The following is a 24096-nucleotide window of genomic DNA, read 5'->3' as shown; positions in this document are numbered from 1 at the left end:
CAATCGGTCCATTCAGTATTGATTTAAAACTCGTTGATTTTATCAATGCGCGGGCTACTAGGTATTCACTTTAATTTAGTTTGCGAAAATATATCAATGCGCAATGAGAACGTTTGTGGCCTCAACCGAGATTCGAACCCGCAAGCTTAGCGACGACACAGACGTAGATTTTCTCTGACAGACCAAAATAATTGTTGTTGTGCCCGATGGCTCTACTCTAAAAATATTTTTTAAGATCTTCTACAAATTATGAAATTAAATAGTAGTTACCTATTAAATTCACGCTGGTGAACACTTGGATGGAAGCTAGGTAAGTATGTATGTGTGTGTATTTATACATTATGTAATTTTTCTTACGGGTATTGTCCCCAAAGCTTTTGTTTCAGACTTTGACCAAAATGAATGACCACGTTCGAGTTATAATATGATTGATCGAGTAATTTAACATTGTGTTGGTTCTATTCTTATTGGTTTTACTGTTTTTAACCTAAGGGTTATTTTCCTTTTGACCACAACCACTTAAAATTATATCAACTTAACTAATAAAGTAGAACCTAACGTTGAAGATATACTTTCACGATTTAGTTTTGTGGTTAGGAACGGATTATACCTACGATCACTAAGGAAAACTCGTCCTATATATTTACACATATCATTTCCATAATTATCTAACTAAATAGTTTCATAGGTACAACTCTTTTATGCTGAAATTCATGAGGATAAAATTCTCATTATTTAATTACATTTTCACTACAGGTTATTACATTTTATTTTCCTCTCAACGTTTTTGTTTTATCCTTGACCGGAGCATCAGCGGTTGTCGGGGGAATATTAAATAAAAACTGATTAAAATTATTCAACTAGACCGAGCTCCGTTTGGCGCGAGCAGCAAAAAGCAGTGATTCATCAACATAACTAACTGTAAACTCTACGCAAAATTGCTGGCGTTGGTTCAGACGCTACTAAACACTCCACCGAAAAGTAGTTGAGGGTTCTACATTTTCGAACGAAGCTAGGATTCCGCGCATGCGTGAAATTTTTGCTGCTGTCACACATTGTCACCTTGCCCGTGCCTTGCCTAACCTAAAAGTCGAACCAAAACAAACGATCACCCTGCCCGGTATTTTGCGTACACAAGAATTTCTTCGCTTCCCATTGGTCCGAGACATCGAACCATCGGCCCCAAATTAGTTGCTAGTTAATAAAAACTATTGTGTGTGAACATGAATTGAGTGGATGGAGTTTGTGGCGAATCGATCTTGATTGCGAACTGCGGACGCTCGTGCAGTGTTGTGTTTTGTGACTGTGCGGTGAATTTTAATCGTATTTTACTAACGTGCGATTAGTCGCGTCGGGTTCTTTGGACAGCTGTTGCGGATAGAGGTTATCGCCCCTCTCTTTTTCTCTTGAAGATTTTGGAAGAGTCACCGTCACCGGTAAGTTGTTTTTACACTTGTGCAAAAGCGTACCATCTGTGCGCCTAATCAACATTCTTATGCCCGCTAAATCTACATAATGGGTGTGATAATAATTTTCTTACATTAGTAACATAAAAATCTCTATCATATTTCCTATGTTACCTTAATATATTGCATCATCCAGTTCAAATTCAGAGTAACCAGCGTATCCAACTTATTTTTACCAGATTCTAAGATTTAATTTGGGCGGTAAATTATTTTTTTATAACAGGTCATGTGCATTCTTCATCCTCTTTAAAAAAAAATTGCGGACCACCTAAGTGTTTGACTATTTTTCCTAGCAATTGTATTAAAACCACCGCATGAATGAAATGCGTGTGTTGTGCGTGTATTAGTTAGCTATCTGCAAAACGCACTCACGAAAAATAAGTCTAAAAAAATTATAATAACCAACTTGTAGATTTTTTTACTCTGTCTTAAATATAGCCGAACATGCGTAACTTTCTGTCAACCTAGATTATTCAAAATAATAACTTTCAGCAGAATAAAAATAGGGTCAATAACTTGCGTCCAAGTTGCGTTATATCACGATCACGCGTGCCATCTCTGACGTAGTCATTTATTTCAATTCAAACGGGGACAGGGGTGACCCTTGGCAATTTCCTTGAGGCGACCCCTCAACCTTCTATAAAGGGCCATTCCGGTTAGTTCGGTGTCCGGTTTAATGCAGATGGGCATTTCTACGGGGACGACCGATTGACCTACTGGGGCAAAAAAAGTACCTTTAAAATTGAAGTACGTACTTGAAAAAAATCACTCGTATTTATAGGACTCTTGACTTGATGGAGAGCATATTTAGAAGACCGCCAGGCTTTACATCTCGCCTTCAAAAAAACTGAAAGTTCAAAAACGGGCGAAATTTGGCTCAAAATGGAGTGTCCGGTTTCCAGAATTTACTCGTTTATGCTTCATAACTTTTGAAATAATAACTTCCCCATTATGATATCCACATTCACAGAACAAGGGATAGTTAATAAAGCCATATATATGAGTTTCTTTAATGTAAGTCCTTGGGTTTTAATACAGTAACACATTTAAACTTTGTCCGACGTGTGTGCCTCAATTCCGTGATTTTTACTTTTGTGCTCCTATATCACTAACTACGCACAGTACAAACGCCCACGACTGATTCCCACAAACTAGCAGTTGCGCTCGAGTGGTTGAGCAGTGTAGAAGAGGGATCTGTCGCTTTGAGGAGCATTTTTCAGAGGTTTGAAATCACTCAGAATTTTTGGTCACTGGTCATTTCTCAAATCGGTGTGCGACATTAATAATGTTCATGAAGTATTTAATGAGATTACTGCTGAATTAATTGAGTGTTTAACTGATATCTGCCATTACGTTTTGTAGAAATTGTTGTAATTTATAACATTTTCGAGTAATTTGATGGATTGTGATGTTTCCTCAATTCCGTGGATCTCAATTCCGCGGAATATGGGGCATCGAATTGAGAAAACGTATACACAGAATTGATATTTAGTGAAAATGGAGACAATAAATTGCTTGTGTATCTTAAAATAATAATGAAATCAATAGAGCATAATAATAGGGTAAACTAACAATCATTGGACACTACCAGTCATTGGACAGAAGACAATAAAACTTATTTTTGAGGTTTAATTAAAAAGAATAGACTGGTACTGCTATCTTATCAAAATATTATATAACAATAGTTCAAAACATTAGTAATCGATGTAAGCAGAAGCTTAAAAATATGTACTTTAACTTATCGCAACGATTTTGAAAATAGAATGCTTGTCTCATTTTTATATTATTATAATTTTTAAATCTATCTTATTTGCTCAATTGTTTTTATACTACGAGGAGTTATTGTATTTTGTATATAATTTAATAATTATTGGTTCCACAAAACACAGTTATAAATTATTGAGTAATGAATATTTGCTGTCCAATATAATTAATAGTTTTTTCGTTTGAAAACTTGATAATGTACAGGTAAAACACCTCTGTTCATCATAACTTTAAGAGCAAAAGGCACAAAAATAATGGGATATGTTTAAACAAAACCATTTTTTTACTAATTGTTTAAATAATTATGTGTTTTATTTCAATATTATGTACCTAATTCATTATTTTATTTTATTTTTCGTTCGATCGTTCGTTTCAGCTAAATGACGTCCACTACTGGACTAAGGCCTCCCCCAAGGATGTCCATAGCAGCCGGTCGTGCACTGTCCGCATCCAGGTTCTTCCTTCAACCTTTACCAGATCGTCGGTCCACCTAGTGGGGGGCCAGCCCACTGGTCCGTGGTTTTCACTCGAGAACTTTTCAGTTCCAACAGCCATCATCTGTACGAGCTATGTGCCCCGACCACTGCCACTTGATTTTTGCAATTCTGCGTGCTATGTCGGTCACTTTGGTTCTCTTGCCGATCTTCTCATTTCTGATTCGATCACGCAGGAAAATTCCAAGCATAGAACGCTCCATCGCCTTTTGGGCCTTCTTATTAGGCTCATAGTAAGCGACCACGTTTCACATCCATACACCATCACTGGCAACACACACTGGTCGAAGAATTTTGTCTTGAGACACTATGATATTTCAGACGCAATAGCGAAGCTTCCCGAACGCTGCTTAGTTGAGTTAAATTCAGCGATAGACCTCTCAAAGTTAGACCTACCTATCTGGACTCTTTGTCCCAGGTATACACAATTGTCAACAACTTCGAGTGTAGAGTCTCCAACCTTCAGAAGAATGGGTGCAATACGAACATTTGACATGATTTTTGTCTTGTCTATGTTCATTTTGCGACCCACTTGTTGAGAGGCTCTGGAAAGGCCATTGAGCATTGTACATAGATCTTCTAAGGTCTCAGCCATGACTACAATATCGTCCGCGAATCCTTGGTCTTCTGTATAATCTGCCGTAGCGTACCTGTGTGTGTACCATAATACTAAAGCCTTTTCGGAAACAAGCTTGTTCGGAAGGCTGGAAGTCGATGAGTCTGCGAGCGAGATGATTCGTAAGGACTCTCGAAAACAGCTTGTAAATACGCCTCAGAAGTGAGATGAGTCCATAATTCTATCACCACACTTCTGTGTCATGCCGAAGGCGTTTTTCCTTCGAGGATGACGGAATTGAACTGCTTCTACTATTGTTGTGGGGCTCAGCCGCGGACATTGAAACTGTGTTTGTTCTGCAGAAGAGAGCAGTGCGGGCCATTTATAACCTTGGACCCCGATTTGCCTTGAAAGAATTTTTTAAGGAAATTAACATACTGACAGTAGCTTCACAGTTCATTTATGAAAACCTTTTATATGTTCGCAAAAATATAGAGCAATTCACGAAAAAGAGCGATTTGCATAACTTTAATACAAGAAACAAAAATAAACTTGCCGTTCCAAATTTCAGACTGCATAAGATTGGGAATTCATTTATGGGGAAATGTATTAAATTATTTAATAAATTACCACAAACTGCTGTAGAACTACCCACTCATAAATTCAAAGCACATATTAAAAGTACCTTAATGAAAAAGGGCTACTATAAAGTCGATGATTATTTAAAAGATAAAAATGTTTGGGATGCGTTACTGCCTAGCTCGCATATATATTTATAACTATGTATTTTGAAAACCTGTAAACCTTTGAAAAAGAGGCTCACAATAGTGTCTGAGTTTCTTGCGCTGCTTCTTCTCAGCACTGGCCCATTTATTGTCCTGAAGCAGTGGTAGGGTTAATACTGGGACGTGTAAAAGTGCTTTTTTAAAGCCTACTTACAGAAATAAATGAGTTTTACTGAGTTTTTTTTACTTCTCTAGAGCCTTTACCGTACCGGCGAAGCTCAGCCGTGATGCCGTAACACCCGGTGCCTTGTTGTATTTCAGGTGCTTGAGAGCCATTTTAATCTTGTACAAACTGACGTCCGGTATATCTTCGGTATAGTGACAGGTCAATCTAGCTCTTGGGTCTTGCTATATTTGTTTTATGTTTAAGGTTAAGAATAAATAAACAAAGAGACTTTAATTAAATTTAACATAATGATTAGGATTTTTGTTTTATTCGCTTGGATATTTCAGACACTTAAACCTAAAATTAACCATCTAACTAATAGATATAAAAACGTTTTAGGTATTTATTATTTTGATTATTGAAATACATTAGGTATTTCTACATAATGTCATCAATTCTAAGTTTGCATAGCGATTTTTAAATTTGGAGTTTCATTTCTCAATTCCGTGATTCATTTTCTCAATTCGGTGCTCGCTCAATTCGGTGCTTGACTTTTCTCATAAACCACTTCACAATATTTAGTGACAATGCTATTTTAACATTCAGAATGGAGTAAACTTTATTTATTTGTATTGAAACTACTTAAAAAACTAAATATTAATTTTAGCACCGAATTGAGAAAAAAAACACCGTTCTGTAGAAATGCCCAGATGTATTGGGCCTGTGGTCTAACCGACGCGATAAGTTTTTATCACTGACCCTTCTCTCACAAAACACCCTTTAATTTTGCGAGCCTTGAGCTACTTTTTTTTCGGCATAATTATTCAAGTGGCCTGACCAATAAAGTTACTTTAAGTCGGTTTGGGTCAAGAACAGGTTACAGTTTTAGGATTTAAACTATGTGGAATAACTAAAACCTCCAAATTGTAATTACCTATATACCTAACCCAAATGTTTTAAATTACGAACATAAAATGGTTTTGCCCTTTTAATGCTCTTCCATTTTCATCTTGACAAAAGTTACGCACGACGACAGCAGAGGACTAAAATACGCATTGTCACTCTATCACTCTGAAAAGTTCTAAACCTATTATTGCTGTTTGTGTTGCTAGGTACACCTACCACTAATGAAACAATGTAGCTTCTACAAGTACTAAAAATTTTAGGATTGTGATATCGAAAACATGTTTGTGATAAATTTATTAAAAACACGATACAAAAAAAGTTCACGAAGTGCTACGAAGTTGACTTGTAAAAATTGGAATATAATATCTTGCATATGAACTGTAAACTTATGTGTGTTAGATATTGGTAACTTCTGGAGGTAGGTAATTAGTAATTACTATTTGGTAAAAGACTTGTGAAAACAGCGTTCAATGTGCTTGCTACGAGAGAGACTCGAAGCTCTATCCCATAGTCCTATTTAGTTCCATAATAAAATTAACATTTGACAAATATTTACCACAGATTGATTCAAGGCTAAACCAATCAGTTTAATTAAATGAGAATCAATAATTTTCATCAGCAAGTAAAGAAGCGTGGTTCAAGGTATTATTTAAGGGATAGGCCATCGGCTGGCGTCCAGTAGTGCGGAAAGATTACTCGCTTAGCATCGCGCCATTTCGCTCAAGGAACTCCGGCCATTTCTCTTGGGATCGAGCGCCACGTCACTGGAGTAGGGTCAGCATAAAAGGCTTAAATTGTTTAGCCAGTTTAGTGTACAAATGTCCACAATGCATACAGCAAACGAATACAAAAATATAGAGTGCATATTCAACTATGTGTGATTAATGGGATCGATGATGGAGCAAATTATTTTATCGCGATTTCATCATCAACATCATAACCCTTTCATACCTATTGAATTTCATGACTTTTGTAAGCATTCAACATACTCAATAATATTTATTGACGTTCTAGACGTTGAAACATAGTCAAATTAGACGAAAATCTTGAATTTTTCTAGAAAATAGTTAATGAAATATCTCTCGTGTTGACGATCGGTACTTTCAGTTTAATTTAGACTGCTGAACAACGATCGGCGTGAATTCACGCGAACTTTAAGTTTCCGAAAGGCTCCTCTAAAATACGCTTCTTCATGATTTAACTTTGACAAAATATTTTTTTCTACTTATTTTTGAAACGCAACAACTCAGCGTTATGGTTAATACACTATCTAAAATCATGATCAGATCAGTATTTCAGTAATTTATTAAAAAAATGTTGTGTGTGCTTTTACAAGGAGTGAGAGCACAAGATATCTCTATTAATATATGCTTGCCTAGCTTTTCAACACTGCCCTCTTTTCCCTCTTTAAAGTTAAATAAGTAGAGCTTTTTAAAACTGATTTACTAGTTCTAGCGCTAAATTCAGGCAGCACCTGAGGTTTGGGAGCGGCATAAGAGGGTGTTTTTATTACGTAAAATGTCAGCGAGACATCAGATTTATATGCTTTGTCACGTCATAATATGTCAAAATCACCCTTTCCTTGCCACTCCCATACCTCAGGGACTTCCTTAGTTAAGTTTCCTTTAACTATAGTTACCGTTCCAACAACTTTTTCAATGGCAATTTCCAATAATTTCTCCTTGAGCCATAAACCGCGGGAGCTGTTGACTCTAGATAAAGTACGAGAACTCTGCGTGCCCTTGCACTGATTATGCATTGTCACGTTATTATCAGTGGAGTGACGTCGGGTTGAACGACTAGTAGCGATGCGAACAGTGCCAATAACTTGACGTTATCACCGGTAAAAGTTATTTCAATAAACTGATTGTTTGTTTAAAAAACAGATTACTTAGTGCCATTTTGCAACTAGTGCAGTAATGTACTAGTCGATAATGAAGGTTTATTAGTGTCATTCTGGCTTATATTCTCTGGCATAACAACTTCGCTTAAAAAATTGCAGTCAAACTTTACTTAACAGGTAAGTTTGTTTTTCATCAATTTAAAGCCAAGTTTTGAACAACTAGGTGCTATCATGAGCTTAATCTACGATAAAGTATGCTACGCCATTTTGAATATCTACTTATTTTATTGATATAGAGCCCCCCACATTCATAGAGAAAAAGAATTGTGTAATGTTTTCCTTTATTTATATTTTGTTATCGATCAACCAAGACTCTTCTTGATTTAATTCTCAGAAAGAATTTTGTTATCACTAAACCTTACAATGATCTGGGTTTTCAAATAATACCGAAACGAATGCCAGAACAATCGGACGTAAAATCGCTCGTATTGATATCGTTAAATGCGCCTGATTACCATCGATATTATACTGATTAATTCGATCACGTAATATGTCAATATTATGATCATAATATTAGATTATCGTAGCAAATTGTGTTCATAATGACAGGTGTTATTGTCGACGAATTTACCCGACAAACCGGCAAGCTCCCCACTTAAGTTGTTTGTTGAGGAAACGGAGCGGTAAGTGGGGTAAATCCACCAGTTGTCCAGAGCTTAGTTTGGATATGGCAGCCCTACCTAAAATACGCGAAAACGAGGTATTTTAGGTAGGGCTGCCATATCCATACTTTGAAATTCCCGTAGCTTTGGCTGAAAGCTAAGATCTAGAACCTGTTTATTATAAATTCTATACTTGCTGGCATATAATATCAAGTTCGTTCGTTCGCTTCAGCCAAATGACGTCCACTGCTGGACAAAGGCTACCCCCAATGTTTTCCACAATGCACGGTCCTGCGCTGCCCGCATCCAGGCTCTTCCCGCGACCTTTACCAGATCATCGGTCCACCTAGTAGGAGGCCTGCCCACGCTACGTCTTCCAGCCCGTAGTCGCCACTTGAGAACTTTTCTGCCCCAACGGCCATCGTCTCTACGAGCTATGAATATCATGACATTTTGTTCATTTGATACAGTCTCAAAATATCATTTTTGGTCTCAAAGGTCATATTCCTTTTCATATCTATTAGAATTTTAAAATATTTAATATCCACGCTTTCAGGCGTGACTCCCGCGTGCTCACCAAATGCTCCTGATACGCGTGACATCGACGGCGCATGTATTTATTGCAATTTTATTCAAACGCCGCTGCAATGCACATGTGACCAAATAAATCACGATTTAACGCCCAAGGCATTCTACATAAATTCGTTCGACGCGCGGTGCATTCGCGCCATTTGTACTTGCGCTTGTTTATGATAATGTCGTGGTTCGTTTACAGATAGTGCAATGTTCGGTTTGTATTTAACTGAGTTCTGATCAGTTATATTCCCTTTGAAAACATCACCGTTTGCCTAAATGATAAAAGTCATAAAGAAAATTAAAAAATTAGAAAAAGTTTATTTTTCATTGCTACAATTTTCTTCACGTTGAGTTATGAGAGTAATTTCAATGACGAATGACTTAAATCTTTTTGTAGAAGAATTCGATTTCTATCTCTCTCATCTCAATGAAACATAAGATTAGATAATTTGTTTAAAATACTTATTTATTTAAAATATTTTCTTCTTTGCAGGTCACCCTACCCGAGCTGTTATCAACGAAATTATCTAACACGTGTTTTAGTCTTCCGATGGAGACAAAAACGGTCTAAACTCTAATCTAGCGGAGATATCAGTTATGGGACCAATCACCTGTGATACTACGCTAGCAGACGAACCCAGATAAACATCTACTTGTAAAGAAAACTGCGCTCGATCAGCTCGATAATGATCGAAGTTACACAAAATATAAAATATACTCAGATCCAAAATAGCTAACCGATTTGGTTGCAAGAAGTGTTAAGAAAAAACAGTGTTCATTAGTGAAACAAAAGTAAATTTAAACTGCCTTAAACGTTTTGATAAACTGTTTAAAATTTAACCAAGTAACTAAGTGATAACATTCAGAAAAGTGTTGTAGAAGATAAAGTGAGTGCTAATTCGAATTTAAAATTGCATCGTCTAAGTGATTTGATAAAAGATTTTAAACTGCACTTGCTACTAAAGACGATCAAAAACGTTTCCTACATAAAGACTGTGAAACATGTCACCGCAAAAAGATGGTCGAACTGGCAACGGGTTGATTCATCCTGAGGCGTCCAAATCCAAGCTGCTACTAGCTGAAGATCCTCCTCACAAGGACGTGGACCTCATCCCAGGAAGCGTCATGGATGGACTGACCATAGACGCTCACGAGCCTCCGTACGTTGTGACGAAATGGCGGTGGGTCATTCTGACCCTGTTTGTGTTGTTCTCAGCATCGAACTCGATGCAGTGGACCCAGTATACCATAATCCAGGACATAGTGACAAAGTATTATGGTGTGAGCGGAAATGTGGTGTCGTGGACTTCTATGGTGTACATGATTACGTACGTGCCGCTGATTTTTCCGGGGAGCTGGCTGCTGTCCAGAACGGTGAGTGTCTCTTTTTTCATATCCTTCAATGACGCGATTACGCTGGTTGTGAAACGAACATGCTAACGGAGTGTTTATTGATAAAATAGCTGAGGGGTGGTTAGAGGGTGGTTTATTTTTCTCTAATATTAGTTAGAGAAAAGAGACCAGGGGTATCTAATTAAAAAGCAGTCAAACATAAAAGCTATAAACATTTGAGTTTAAAGGCAGGGTCAAAGAACGTACGACGCATTTATGATTGATATTAATTCACAATAATTGATAACGCGCTGATTCGTGTATTACGTTTCTGGCAAAATAATGGAATTTCTCAGCTTTAGAAATAAGTGTTTTTTGAGTTTAACAGATCTAAGATAACTAATTAAAGAGATCTAATCTCTTTTCCATTAGATGAGATTGAGATTTAATGTAAAGTTATTATCTTGTCAATGGTATAAAGATATTTTGTGTTTTGAAACTTCTAAATAGCTTAGTTAGATTCTGCATTTTACAAACTACACCAAACACTTCCAAATTGCTGCCTCGATGACGGAGCCATGTTGACGGGAGTCAATTGATTTTCTATTAGTTCCGCGTACACGTCTGTTGATTTATTGAACAGTTTGTATAACAACACAAAAACAACGTAGTTTATAATCGTTTTAACCATATTTAAATGTTAAAATCTTTTTTATTAATATGGACTTGGAAACCAACTTATTTATTTATTTAGGAAAATCAGGGTTTTACAGTGTGTAGTAATGACATAAGATAGGCAACAAGTAAACCACCTCGTTGCTGTCAGTTCAAAAGGACGTATGTCAAATCCAAATGTAAAAATTAAACAGTTTTTTGTGTCTCCTGAAAACCTACTATACATCCTTTTGAACTGACATCGACGACGTTGCTGTCAGTTCAAAAGGACTTATGTCATCCCAAATTTTAAAAAATATAGTTTTTTGTGTCTCCTGAAAACCTACTGGTATAACATACATCCTTTTGAACTGACAGCGACTTATAGGTTCCCACAGGTAAAAAATAATTTAAAAAATTAGTGAGCCTTTGCACCAGGGTTACTACATACTACGTACAGTACAGTATACCTAAATAAAAAATATTGGAAAACATTGCCGCCGCCTTGCAAGCCGGTTTCAGCATTTCCTACGTTCCAGTATGTTGAGGAATGTGACCGAACAATGCTTCTATCTATCCCATAATACTAACGTGACTCTACTGATCTAGAGTTTGACTACGTAATCTCGGTCAATATTATTTTAATATGATAAAGATACCTACTTGTCATCATTGTTATAACACTAATAGGAGATACAAATATTATAGCAAAATATTTGTATCTCGGTCTGTGGTATGTTAGATATGTCACCGTAAAATTGTGAATTCCGTCAGATTAAAATCTGACGTAGTTAAATTACAATCTAACCTAACCTAACCCACTGACAGAGTTCACAATTTCACGTTGACAGATATAACGAAAGACAAAACTCTACAGTCGGGTATAGCTCATACTTTATACTTTTCTAAGTCCTCTTAATAATACATTGGCTTTAAGTCTAGTAGTTAATCTCCGGTGGTTTCCATCAAAGGCCGTTAATTGAGAGTCGTTAGAGGTAGACTAAAGACGGCATTAACTCTAATGCTGACTAATGGACGCACCGGCTAACTACGGTTTAAATCTTCCCAATTTTATTTCAGAAGGATTTACACCTTGCGATTCGATCTCCTATTTATGAAAGATTCTTTCACTCTCATAAATATCTTTTTTCTTAATTAAATGCATAAATTGGTAGAGTACATACGAATGTAAATGTCAACTGGGATGAAACTATCATGTTTTTCCTGCGTCTAAACTATTTCTCATTTCGTCAGCAGTGGATGTCTGGCTGAAAAGGAAACAGACAAACAGGAGTTACCACAATATTACACTATATTTGCATATAATAATTCAATAGCTTTATAAAATGCGCCACAAACATCGCTAATCGGTCATAATAAGGCCTATTGTATCAGATAAAAGTAAAAGCAATTAAAATTCCCAATGCCAATGATTTTATTATAAGCCCTTGAATTAAACTAGTGCAATAAAATACGCTATCAGTTTTATGACGATAAGAACAAAACCGTTCATGCGTAATTATGCAAGTTTTATCAAAAATGATAAATCTTAGGCAGAGTTGCACGGCACCTAACTTTGACCATAACTATAACGATAACCGATGTATTTTGTATGGAGTTTGACAGATTTTTGACTTTGTTTAAATCAAAGTAAGATGGTGCAACCCAGCCTAGTATTTTTTATCGACGTTTTTATCACTTTTAGATTTTATTGGATGATTCTTTGATCTTTTGATCTTTTGTTATTATGTAAAATACCTATTATGCATAAATGAATTCTAGTGTACAGAATTATGATAAACAAAGGTAAAAACTACGCAACGATATAATATAGGTACTTGTGTTGTCGACTCTCCATTAGCGCACATACATCCTCGTATTAATACATTAAAACATAGGAAGCATGTACGTACACCACTCACAGTAAGCATTTTACTCATCAATCGGAAGGTCTAAGGCCGACTATACTCGTAGTTTGAATGGCTCTACCAAGCGTAGAAGTTGCTCCCACCCCCTTTCCTGAAGTTTGCTCAGTGGGCGCCAAATTAGCGCTGAAACTTCAGTTATTTTCAATGCACACCTTTTTCAACGTGGAATTTTAGCATACCAATTACGGAATGTAAATTTTAACTTACGCTACTTTTCGACGTAAATAAATAAAAAGTTTTTCCTGCAGTTTTACACGAGTTACTTTTGGTTGCAGACATTTGAACAGAGACAGGCATTAAAAGTAGGTAACTCTGATTTTGAGGTAATTTGAATTAAACCACCTATTAATAAAACGCCTTCTTAATTTAATATTTTTATGTTTTTCTTTGGCCAACAAAGTAACATTCCAAAAGTAAAGCAAGTATTCGAGATATTAATCTCATACCTAGTAATGTAATCACTACCCACTAAAAGTAAAAATTAAATTATCCTCAAATTGAATGTTTGCCAAGTCAATCAAGCTACAGCTTAAAATACCCATATTTTAGTTACGTAACTAACAAGTAACCTACTTCATAGCTCGATACTATCACGGCTACATTCCACCCTTTGTTGACTGTCCTGACCCCATCCATCTTCATCAAACCAACGTACTTGGAGCCATGTCTTAGCTTCTAACTAAAGAGTTGGCAAACGAAAACGCAGCGCCAGAGGTCTGCAAGTTCTGGGCATGACGGATCAGGAAAACCGCATGTCAACCGTGTAATTAAGTCTTGAGTCCTTTGAAAGTAAACCTTATTGTGGAGTGATGATGTACCGCTTTTCAGGTAGAGTGATAAAGTCAAGTTAATGAGAAAGTGTAGTCTTTGACACGTGGATCATTATTTATGTAATCTTTATCACTAATGACGTAATAAATGCAAAAGGAGGAGGAGGAAGTCCATATTCGAAGCCAGATAATTTTAGTTAAAGTATCGTGTAAACATTTAGGCAGAACTAAACTTGGGAACATTAAACTTGAAAATAAGCCAGATGATTGGTTTTATTAATGTAAGAAAATTGTTACCTGCGAATACCTACTTGGGTTATCGAGATATTATATCTTATTAAGGGAAGTTGAAGATGCGATAAGTACTGCACCAGTCATTATAAATTAAGTCTATTTGTACCTATCTACGCTATTCCACAACATCTTCTAACCCACAAAAATGCCTTAAAATTATTTCAAAATGTAAAGAAACACATGACAACAAATTGTTGGAACTTACGTCATTACTTGCGTTTGAAAATGTATAAGATTTTACAGAAAATCTAAGCTCTTTCAGGGGTCTTTCGGATGGAGCACCTACTTTGAAACGTGCGACAACCATTCAGCCATTCACAGATTGCTGCTGAAAATACATTTTCCTCTTACAAAGAATTGCGGGACTTCAGTGTGTGGAAATTCTTTGAAATATTTTAATCCTATCTTATATCGTTTCGGTTACAAAGAAAGAATTGTATTGTTACTGCTTTTAGTACTTTTTCGGTCTTTCATTCCCGAATTTATGACTTTGTATTTCAAACGAAATACATCAAATGGCTCTTATAATTACACAAAAATTCAACGATTCCCTAAAGCATCGAGGGGTATAAGTTTGCTATTTGTTAGCGAAATATTATTATGTACCATTTGAACCATTAACATCCTTTAAAGTACATTTCTGTTCTGATCAGACAATAAGTGATGGTGTTTATGTAGTAGGTAGTATAATATACCGGAATCAATTGCTTCTCTACCTCGGGGGACTAACTCCGGAGCAAGCGCTGACTCAGCGAACGCTTATTACACGCACACGATGCTGATACTGTATCTAAATAACTGGATGGAACTATGGATTTATTTTATTCGAATTGGCCGCGAGTTTAAAAATATAATTAAAGAAAGGAACTAAGATGTAGGGTTTGACTCTGGTTTGGGCGACCATATACCCCCTTGAACCTGATCCCTAAGTATGGCGTGCGGAGCATTATTTTCAAGTAGATATCGCACACCGGGCATATGTCATTTTGTTGATAGATAAATCACTAATTTGAAATTCTGAAAAGTCTTTGTGAATAACTTTGTTTCATGTCATGTGAAATTCATATTTTTCATGTTTTAAAGTTTCAATCGAGAAAGTAAGTAGGTAAATTTGAAACTTGAACACTTTCTTCTTTACGTTGGATCAAATAAAACAACGAATTTCTTCTTTATTCGTTTTACATCGGGAGTTATTATTGTTTCGTATCTAGAGATCCAATTGTCTTTGCTAAGGGTCCAGGGATCCCATTTCGCAGTCAAAGTGCGCGCCAAAGACAAATGGGATTCGTGACTGTGCTCACTGCTATTGCTATCGTTTAGGCTGCTGCTTCTGCTACTAATTACTTGATTGTTTATACAAAAACTTGGAAGGAAAACTCCAAATGAACGTTAAGAACGAAAATGAAGGTTTCCTATGATTCCATGTCTTTTACATATTTTGTTTTTGCATTATTAAGGGAGGGTTATCATCTGCATCGTCATCATCATCAACAAGTCATTTGAGTGTCCACTGCAGGAACACGACCCTCTCTAGTTTACCAGAGGCAATTTTAGGATTTGGCTTATCTATCCCAACGTATCCCATGCTGGCCGAATGGGTTGGGAAATAAGTAAGTACATATAATCTTATTTTTATCGAATACAAACCGATCACTCTTATTATAACTTCATAATTTTAATATGATCATAATCATAAAGCTGGATCGCCTCGCAAGTCTCGCAACGCCTGGCGTCAATCTACGAGCATATAATAAATTCTCAATCTGCGAATTGCAGTGGTGAATTTAAAAGTTGGTACAGAACCACATCCGACTATTAAAAGAAACTATACCTACCTACTTCAATTATAAAACTCTAGAAGTAATCTTGTATCTGTCTGATCGTTTTGATAAATAAATTAAAAAGTGATAAGATAAAATCATGTAATGTGATTGTGAAGTGATAAGAATTTATGCATTCGAGTAGGTAGGTACGAGTACCTATAACTCATGCTTGGCTAGTTTTTTTAAACTAACCACATACCTATTAAGTCCAAATCCAAATTTAAACTGATTCCATAAGCCTCAAGGATTATTTTCGGCCCTCATTAACGCGCGGACCGTTACAAATTTAATAATGGCGAACAAACTCTCAACTTTTATGGGCACTTCCACAAATGAGATTACTTGGGTTGGATATCAAATTAAGTAAATAACGTATCTTTTGGACCCATTTGGGAAATCCGGCGGTAAACGTCAACGTGGTCACTTGGTAGGTGATACAGGACCTACATAATAGAACATAATAATATACAGGGTGACTGGAACTGAACCCGCCATAGCTAATACGCGTATAGAGGAGGTCATTTGCTAATTATTGAACCTTACTTTCTCTAGCTAAAGTTTTATAGTTTAGGAGATAAATGTCAATTTTTATACTTTTTCAGATTTTTCCGAAATTTGACCTAAAAACTGCTTCAATTTTTTTCCTCGCATGATTTCAACAGTTTTATTTATTTGATATTAATATCGAATATGTCTTTATTCAAATAAACTAAATTTCTGATCCAGATAATGATTGAATAGCTAGTTACGAGCCGCCAAAATCTAACAAAAGCACAAACCACGATAAAAAATTCTACTTCGAATTCGATTTAAAAAAAAATTAATAGTGATAATGGATTGCCAATAATCTTAAAAATATCTCTAGCTTCTCTTCTTTCCAATGATATGTCACACGTTGTAATTAGATAATGAAATTTGTCAAAAATTCAAAGTTTATGGAAGAAAATGGAGTAATAGTACAAAAATTATCCATACAAAGTTGATTTTGAATTTTTTTTTAATCTTTTCTTCATAATATTGTGATTATTATTTTAAAATTTATTTTTCAAAAAACACAAAAATAGTTATGAAAAGGAGTATAGCAGAAAATATGAGATGTTTGAAGAAACTTTGTATGAATAATTTTCGTATTATTATTCCATTTTCTTCCATAAACTTTAAATTTTTAATAAATTTCAATATCTAATTACTACGTGTGGTATATCATTAGAAAGAAGAGAAGGTAGAGATATTTTTAAGATCATTGGCAATCCATTATCACCATAAGTTTTTTTTTAAATCGAATTCGAACTTGAATTTTTTATCGTGTTTCGTACTTTTGTTGAACTTTGGCGACTCGTAACTAGTAATTCAATCATTATCTGGATCTGTAATTTATTTTATTTGACTAAAGGCTTATTCGATATTAGTATCAAATAAAAAAATCGGTTAAAATCATGCGAGAAAAAAAATTAAGCAGTTTTAGGGGTCAAATTTCGGAAAAATCTGAAAAAAGTATAAAAATTGATATATCTCCTAAACTATAAAACTTTAGCCATAGAAAGTAAGGTTCAATTATTAGCAAATGACCTCCTCTATACGCGTATTAGCTATGGCGGGTTCAGTTCCAGTCACCCTGTATAATTATGTATTGTCATGTTTTAACGCGAAGGTACATGACACCACTGTTAAATCTTAAAATGTACTTAGTTGTAATATGAGTAGGATCGATTTTCCAACAAAATGTAGAGCCTGATGTGCCGTCAAATGTATACTTAACAAATACCATAGTTTCATCAGAACTCGTAGTGACTGGATTAAAGTAAGGTTAAGGATATTGTCTAGAGCTGCCTTTACCTTAGCAAGTTTCTCGATATCAAAGGTAACTTAGCTTTGATATATTGTGAAACTTGACTTTTCCCAAAACTACAGCTCAACCCTATCCAGAGAATACAAAGAAGAATGACAGCGCTACGTTTTCCATGACGAAGTTTTGTCAAAAAATGGAATAAAACCCATTAGTATTTATCCACTCAATAATGAATCTTTTATAATAATTTGTTACTGTATTTTCTGTACAATGCAAAGGTGACAAGTAAACGCTAATTGATTTACCTATAAAGTGAATAAGTTTTACCCATTCAAGTTAGTTGTGACAACTTGAACAAATTGTTAATTTGTTATTCTAATTAACTGCGTATTTGGTATTCAATAATCATCACATTTTATACTTATTAATAATCCTTGTAGTTAATTTAATTTCAAACAAACAAATATTCCAGCAACTATCTTTATTTTATTGAGGTATTTCAAAGCCACTCGTAAGTTAAAATTGTAGATACAAAGTCCTACTTCAAAACTGTACAAAAATTCCAATTACTCTTTTCGTTTCTGAGTTAGGAGTCCCAAAGTTTGTCAAGTTTAAGTGCTACCAGTTATGATTAATTGGTTTTGGAAATACAAAACTTGGCACTATTATTGACATAATAAAAGACGGTCATGGATAAGCTTACAAACTCGTGTATAGTAGCCTTATCTGACATGAGTGCTAGAGGCAGACGTTTCCCTCGTCACAGCGATAACTAGGAATGTCATCTACATACAAAATAAGTGGACATAAAGTTAAGGGTTACAATAGACACGATTTTTAACAAAGGTTTGTACAATATGTGACATGAAAGCATAATATTAGGAGATATAGGACAAATCTGACGAAAGATAACAACAATCTTTCAATTATCACTTCACGGGATTTATTGCAACAATATCTATTAAAATAAATAAATATTATTTACCGTTAAAATAGATATTGTTGCAATAAATCCCGTGAAGTGATAATTTTATAGTAAAAAATGCAACATAATAGTTTAAAATATTATATTAAACAATCTTTCAGTCATTAATTAAAAGTTACAGAACTGGCTCTAAATTATACATATTAAATAATTAATAGTATCAGGAATTACTTTGCGGAAATCTTAAGCTAAGTAATTTTATCTATTTTAATATCTTATACATATGTATATGTCAGCTAAAATCAAGGGCATATAGAGAATGCTATAACATATTAATTTATTTATGTATTTTAGCTGTCAGTTTTAATTAGTTACAAATGCAAGCTATTTTCGTATGCGGAAATCTACCATAGTGCATGATTGGCCTCACTAAAATTTGTTTGTATTCAAACAGGTTTTACTCAAATTTCAACCACTTCTATATTTATCACTGATAATACCTCCCCACCCCAGCAAGAGGAGGGAGGCCACAAATCAATCACCCCCAGCAGTTAGTGCTCGGAATCAAATTAATAGAAGCCCTGTTGATTGCTACAGTGTAAGAGCTTTTTAAGCTTTACAACCGACGCGTGCCACTGATCACGAAACTTTACCGACGACTTCACACTTATTGATGGTCATTGGATACAGGAATTAAGACTTTCAATGGAATGAAGATAAATTAATGTCGTCGACACTGAAATATAACGTGTTTACGTGTGTGTGGAATATCGACTGGAAAAGGAATTAAAATTCCATGAAACACGAGGATGCTAGCTATTTTAATGTTTGGACATCGTAGTCAGAATGTCATTTGTTTCATGGACACGAACATCATTACTGTTATCATCGATGTTTGTAGTCAGAAATTTCGTTGTTCAAATCGATCGAAACTAACTCGTTACCAAAATACCAAAATATACCTACTCAGGCTGGGTTGTACCATTTTACTTTGACTTTAACATAATGTCAAAAATCTGTCAAATTCCATACAAAATAACCGGTTATCGTTATATTCACGGTCAAAGTTAGGTGGTGCAACTCAGCCTAAGTAAATACGGTTCTGAGAAGTTTTTATTTTCCTTGGAATGTTTTTTTAAAAATAACTTGAATTTCCACTCACGTCTCTCCAAACACAACTGAACCTGAAAGATTAAAAGGAATAGATTAAATGACCCGTAAAAAATGTAATCCCGCCGCCCGAATTAGTGTCCGTGAGTTCCTGCGGGAGGATCGCTTGAGAACGATTCCAGGAAGTGGGGCGAAGAGATCCCGGAAGATAAACGAGCGATCCGGGATGACCGGGCTCGTACTATTTGAACCGGGCATGTTTGAGGCGTTTCTAATTAAAGTATTTAAGGATTTGGCGATTGTCTGAAATGTATTTTCGGTACGTTTTTTTTCTTTAAGAATGTTTTCCTTCTTTTTGCTTTGCGTTTCTAAAAGACGATATTTAGTATTTAACGTAGGTATACAAAGTGCTATTATAGTTTTTTGGAATCAATATTTTTATTTGAAACCAGGCGAAACTAGTTACTCGCTATACTGGTTGGCTTTCTTGGCGGCTGAACTAAATCCTTGCTTATTTATTACATTACATACAAGACATTAAGTGGTGGGAACGAGAAACGGCATTAATCCCGAATCCTAATTAGGTACTTATCCTCTAAACAAAAACTAGAGCTATGACCAAGCAACAGTGACTTTAAAGTAAGTAACTCATCTTGTAGAGATTTAAAAAATAGAAAACTGTTTACTGTTCTCCAGACATTAATAAAAATTCGAAAGCTTTGTATGCATCCATGCATAGAATCTCTATTATTGCTTCTACTATTCGTGTGCCCTACGCCTTTGATGCCTCCTATCTAGAGAGGAAAATTCTTAGTCGGAGTGATTGGCATTCCTCGAGCTTCCTATAACGAATATTGGTTCAATCAGATTGGTCAAAGAACTAAACAGAATATTAAGTACCCACAAACTTCTTCCGTTTGGAAAGTTTTATGGGCTTGTTCTTGACCTCTACTTTATCATACTAGAACGTGCAAATTCGGTTGCTAAAGTTTGCAAAAAAAAGTTTTCCGATTCTCAGTTTGATGTGAATATGTTAGAGGTTATTCCTATGCTACTAGGCCTGTTTGGATAGATTTGCGTTGCATAGGTTTGGAACCTCCTCGGAGAAAAAATATGGTATAACGATGGCCTGTAACTTAAGGTGTATAGTGCCAGAGTTCGAGGTTAGCTATGTAGAGTTTGACAGTAAGGTAGTGCGGTTTTTCAATATCGTACTTTAAGGTATGCTTAGTCAGTGTAGGTAGTCAGTTATGTAAGTCAGTGCAAGAGATCCTCCCCCTTCCCCCCACTTCACAGGCCGCTGGTTTGACAAATGGGCCAGTCTCGTCGCGCTCCATCCATTATACTCGCGGCAGATTTGCCCAACTCCCACGTCCCTTATCGCTTTGTATCTTTCCTATTTCGAACTTTTTTATTTATTTATTTATTTATACTTCAGCACACAAAGTAACAAATGCACTGTGGCGGACTTAATGCCGGATGGCATTCTCTGCCAGTCAACCACGGGTCATGCAGAAAGAGTAAACTTTTGTGAACGATGTGTCTCTACAGAACCTTTATAGAGCCTTCTTGTCACGTAACGGCTGTTTAGTGAATAATTATGGGGATGAAATGAACACTAAACACTAAATATTTTCAACTGGCTTTATTCGCGGCATCACCCGCGTACCTACACCTAAAATATCATCAACATGATTTGTAGCTTTTATGTTAATTCTATTGTAAAAACTATAATAATGTATGGTTTCAACAAAACAACAATCCGATAACATCAAACCTAAATGTACGGACGACAGCACATCAACCATAAATTGTGACTATGCAGTCGAAAACGTGCAATCGACTGAAAAAATATAGTCTGAAGGGCAACCGACTCGAATGACAAACGATCCATATTTTACTAAATTCACAAAAAATATGGCATCTGATTAACTTCGGAAGCCCTCGAGTCCTCGCGGTTCATCGCGCTACAGATAAATCAAACTTTTGTTTGACTTCACCAATCCCGAATAGGGATACCGTCTATTCGAATGTTTCAGGATATAAAAGGCTCTTTATCCCGACTATGTCCTGCCTTTTTATTATGCCCGTGGTTTTGAATAACTGTTTGAATTTCGTTATTTCTCCATCACATCTCCGCATAGCTTAGGATCGGAAATCTGATTGGTTTTTTAAATGAACCTCTTCTTCGCTTTGATGCAAATCGAGCCTTAGCCGAGCCTTTAATCTTTTATTATAAGAAATGCATCATCTAACTAAACATACGCGTTAAGTTACTATTATGACTTTGTCATTTGACAACATTAAAGTGTCTGGCATTTTTCAGAACTCTTAAAATGTTTATGAATGAATTAGATGGTGACCCCAGCCCCAAACAAACGAAACTGGGCCGAAAACAAAGAGACGGAGTAATTAATCTCTACAATTTGATAAATTCACAATCCACGGCGAAACGAACACAATCACCTCGTTTGTTTAGCCGGACAAAACACCCGGATTGAATGAGCGATGTTTGATGAAGACCTATTATCCACAGATTTTTCAGCGTTTCTATACTTGCACTTGTATTGAAAGTTTGTGAGGATGTGACGAGGAAGGATGTTTGATACTCATTCACGTAAAACAACGGGATTTACCTTTTTTCGATATCCACGCAAACACGAAAGCGCGAAATAACAGGCGTGTTTTTTTAAGTATCAATTAATCACTAAGGATATTTACCACAAATATTGCTTACACACCTTATAAAGACGCTCCATACTTTCGTATAGGTTCGTTCGTTTCATCCAAATGACGTCCACTGCTGGACAAAGGCCTTGTACGAGCACGATCGTACATCCTGCTGCACCGTCAGCATCGACCGCCGGGCGACCCATGAACCCTCAGCGTGCACCGTCGGCACTCTACACCGACGGCACACTAACTTATAGACGTAAATGTGTACATACAATAAACCATATACAGTGTGTCCGGGCATGTAGTGATCAAACTTTAAGGGCCAAATCTAGGGACAATTTTATCGATAAAAATACTTCAAATTTGGGCCTTGACCCATTTATCTAAAAATTACAAGGATTTAAGTTTTTAATTTTTAGTTTTCACCTCTTCCTTCAAAAACAAGTGAAAGCGTGGGTAGCTTAACATTAATAAGCAAATATTTTATATCATGCGATAGCCAATAAAATTATCTATTAGCAGAAGTAGAAAACAGATACAAGTTTCATACATTTTAAGGGAGTAAGAATGGATTTAATTAGAAAAAAACATGACATTTTTCACTTCTTTTTCAGTTATTTTCCAACACAAGAAAAACCAGGTTGTTAAGGTATGTTTTATTTGCATTGTATTATTAGTATTTAAGCTATTCTACAAAACGAATGTAAATTTATTAGTCTACGTTTATTAGTTTCGAAGCTATTGTTGAACAAAGATACCCCTTCCCAGCGGTTTCCATAGTAATCGGAATAGGTTGTGTGATTCTTTCAGGCAGTGCATTTTCGCATGTCGCGTGCGCTATGGAAACCGCTGGGAAGGGGTATCTTTGTTTAGCAATTACGTCAAAACTAATAGACGTAGACTAATAAATTTACATTCGTTTTGTAGAATAGCTCAAATACTAATAATACAATGCAAATAAAACATACCTTAACGACCTGGTTTTTCTTGTGTTGGAAAATAACTGAAAAAGAAGTGAAAAAAGTAATGTATTTTTCTAATTAAATCCATTCTTACTCCCATAAAATGTATGAAACTTGTGTCTGCTTTCTTCTTCTTCTAATAGATAATTTTATTAGCTATCGCATGATACAAAATATTTACCTATTAATGTTAAGCTACCCACGCTTTCACTTATTTTTTAAAGAAGAGGTGTAAACTAAAAATTAAAAACTTAAATCGATGTAATTTTTCGAGAAATGGGTCAGGCCCCAAATTTGAAGTATTTTCATCGATAAAATTGTCCATAGATTACGCCCATAAAGTTTGATCACTACATGCCCGGACACACTGTATAAATAGCTTATCATAATACCAATAAAACAGATATCAACCGTCCGTCGTTGTGTCTCATTTCCCCCCGCTGCGGCCAAGACACCCTTAGCCGTCGCTATGATCAGTCCGGTGAGTCTGCCGGGCTGGCAGCGGGTCCCCGCCGCCTACCTGCCGTCCTAACGCTGCTGCCCTGGGCGACCTGGGCACAGCTTCCTTCCTATCATACCTTATTATGTCTAAGTATTTATTGTTAGGCAGGGCTAGGGCTCTAGGGACTTAGTGTCTTAGGGAATAGGGACTCTAGGCTCACTAGGGAGTTAGTT

General features: G+C 35.8%; 2 protein-coding genes across 2 annotated transcripts in view; one reads left to right on the top strand and one right to left on the bottom strand.

Annotated features, from left to right (window-relative positions):
* LOC135078003 (14 kDa phosphohistidine phosphatase-like) overlaps positions 1-24096 on the bottom strand; it is a 516815-nt gene that overhangs the window by 314102 nt on the left and 178617 nt on the right. The window lies entirely within an intron of this gene.
* Positions 9661-24096, top strand: part of LOC135076605 (uncharacterized MFS-type transporter C09D4.1) — a 66894-nt gene continuing 52458 nt past the window's right edge. Inside the window, exon 1 of the mRNA XM_063971062.1 lies at positions 9661-10532. Within this exon, the coding sequence (XP_063827132.1) occupies positions 10161-10532 (372 nt within the window). The 5' untranslated portion in view covers positions 9661-10160. The remainder of the gene's footprint in view (positions 10533-24096) is intronic.

This window comes from Ostrinia nubilalis, chromosome 1 (assembly GCF_963855985.1).
Source record: "Ostrinia nubilalis chromosome 1, ilOstNubi1.1, whole genome shotgun sequence".
Lineage (NCBI taxonomy): Eukaryota > Metazoa > Arthropoda > Insecta > Lepidoptera > Crambidae > Ostrinia > Ostrinia nubilalis.
Note: the sequence above shows the minus strand (reverse complement) of the source record. Positions and strands in the feature narration are given on the sequence as shown.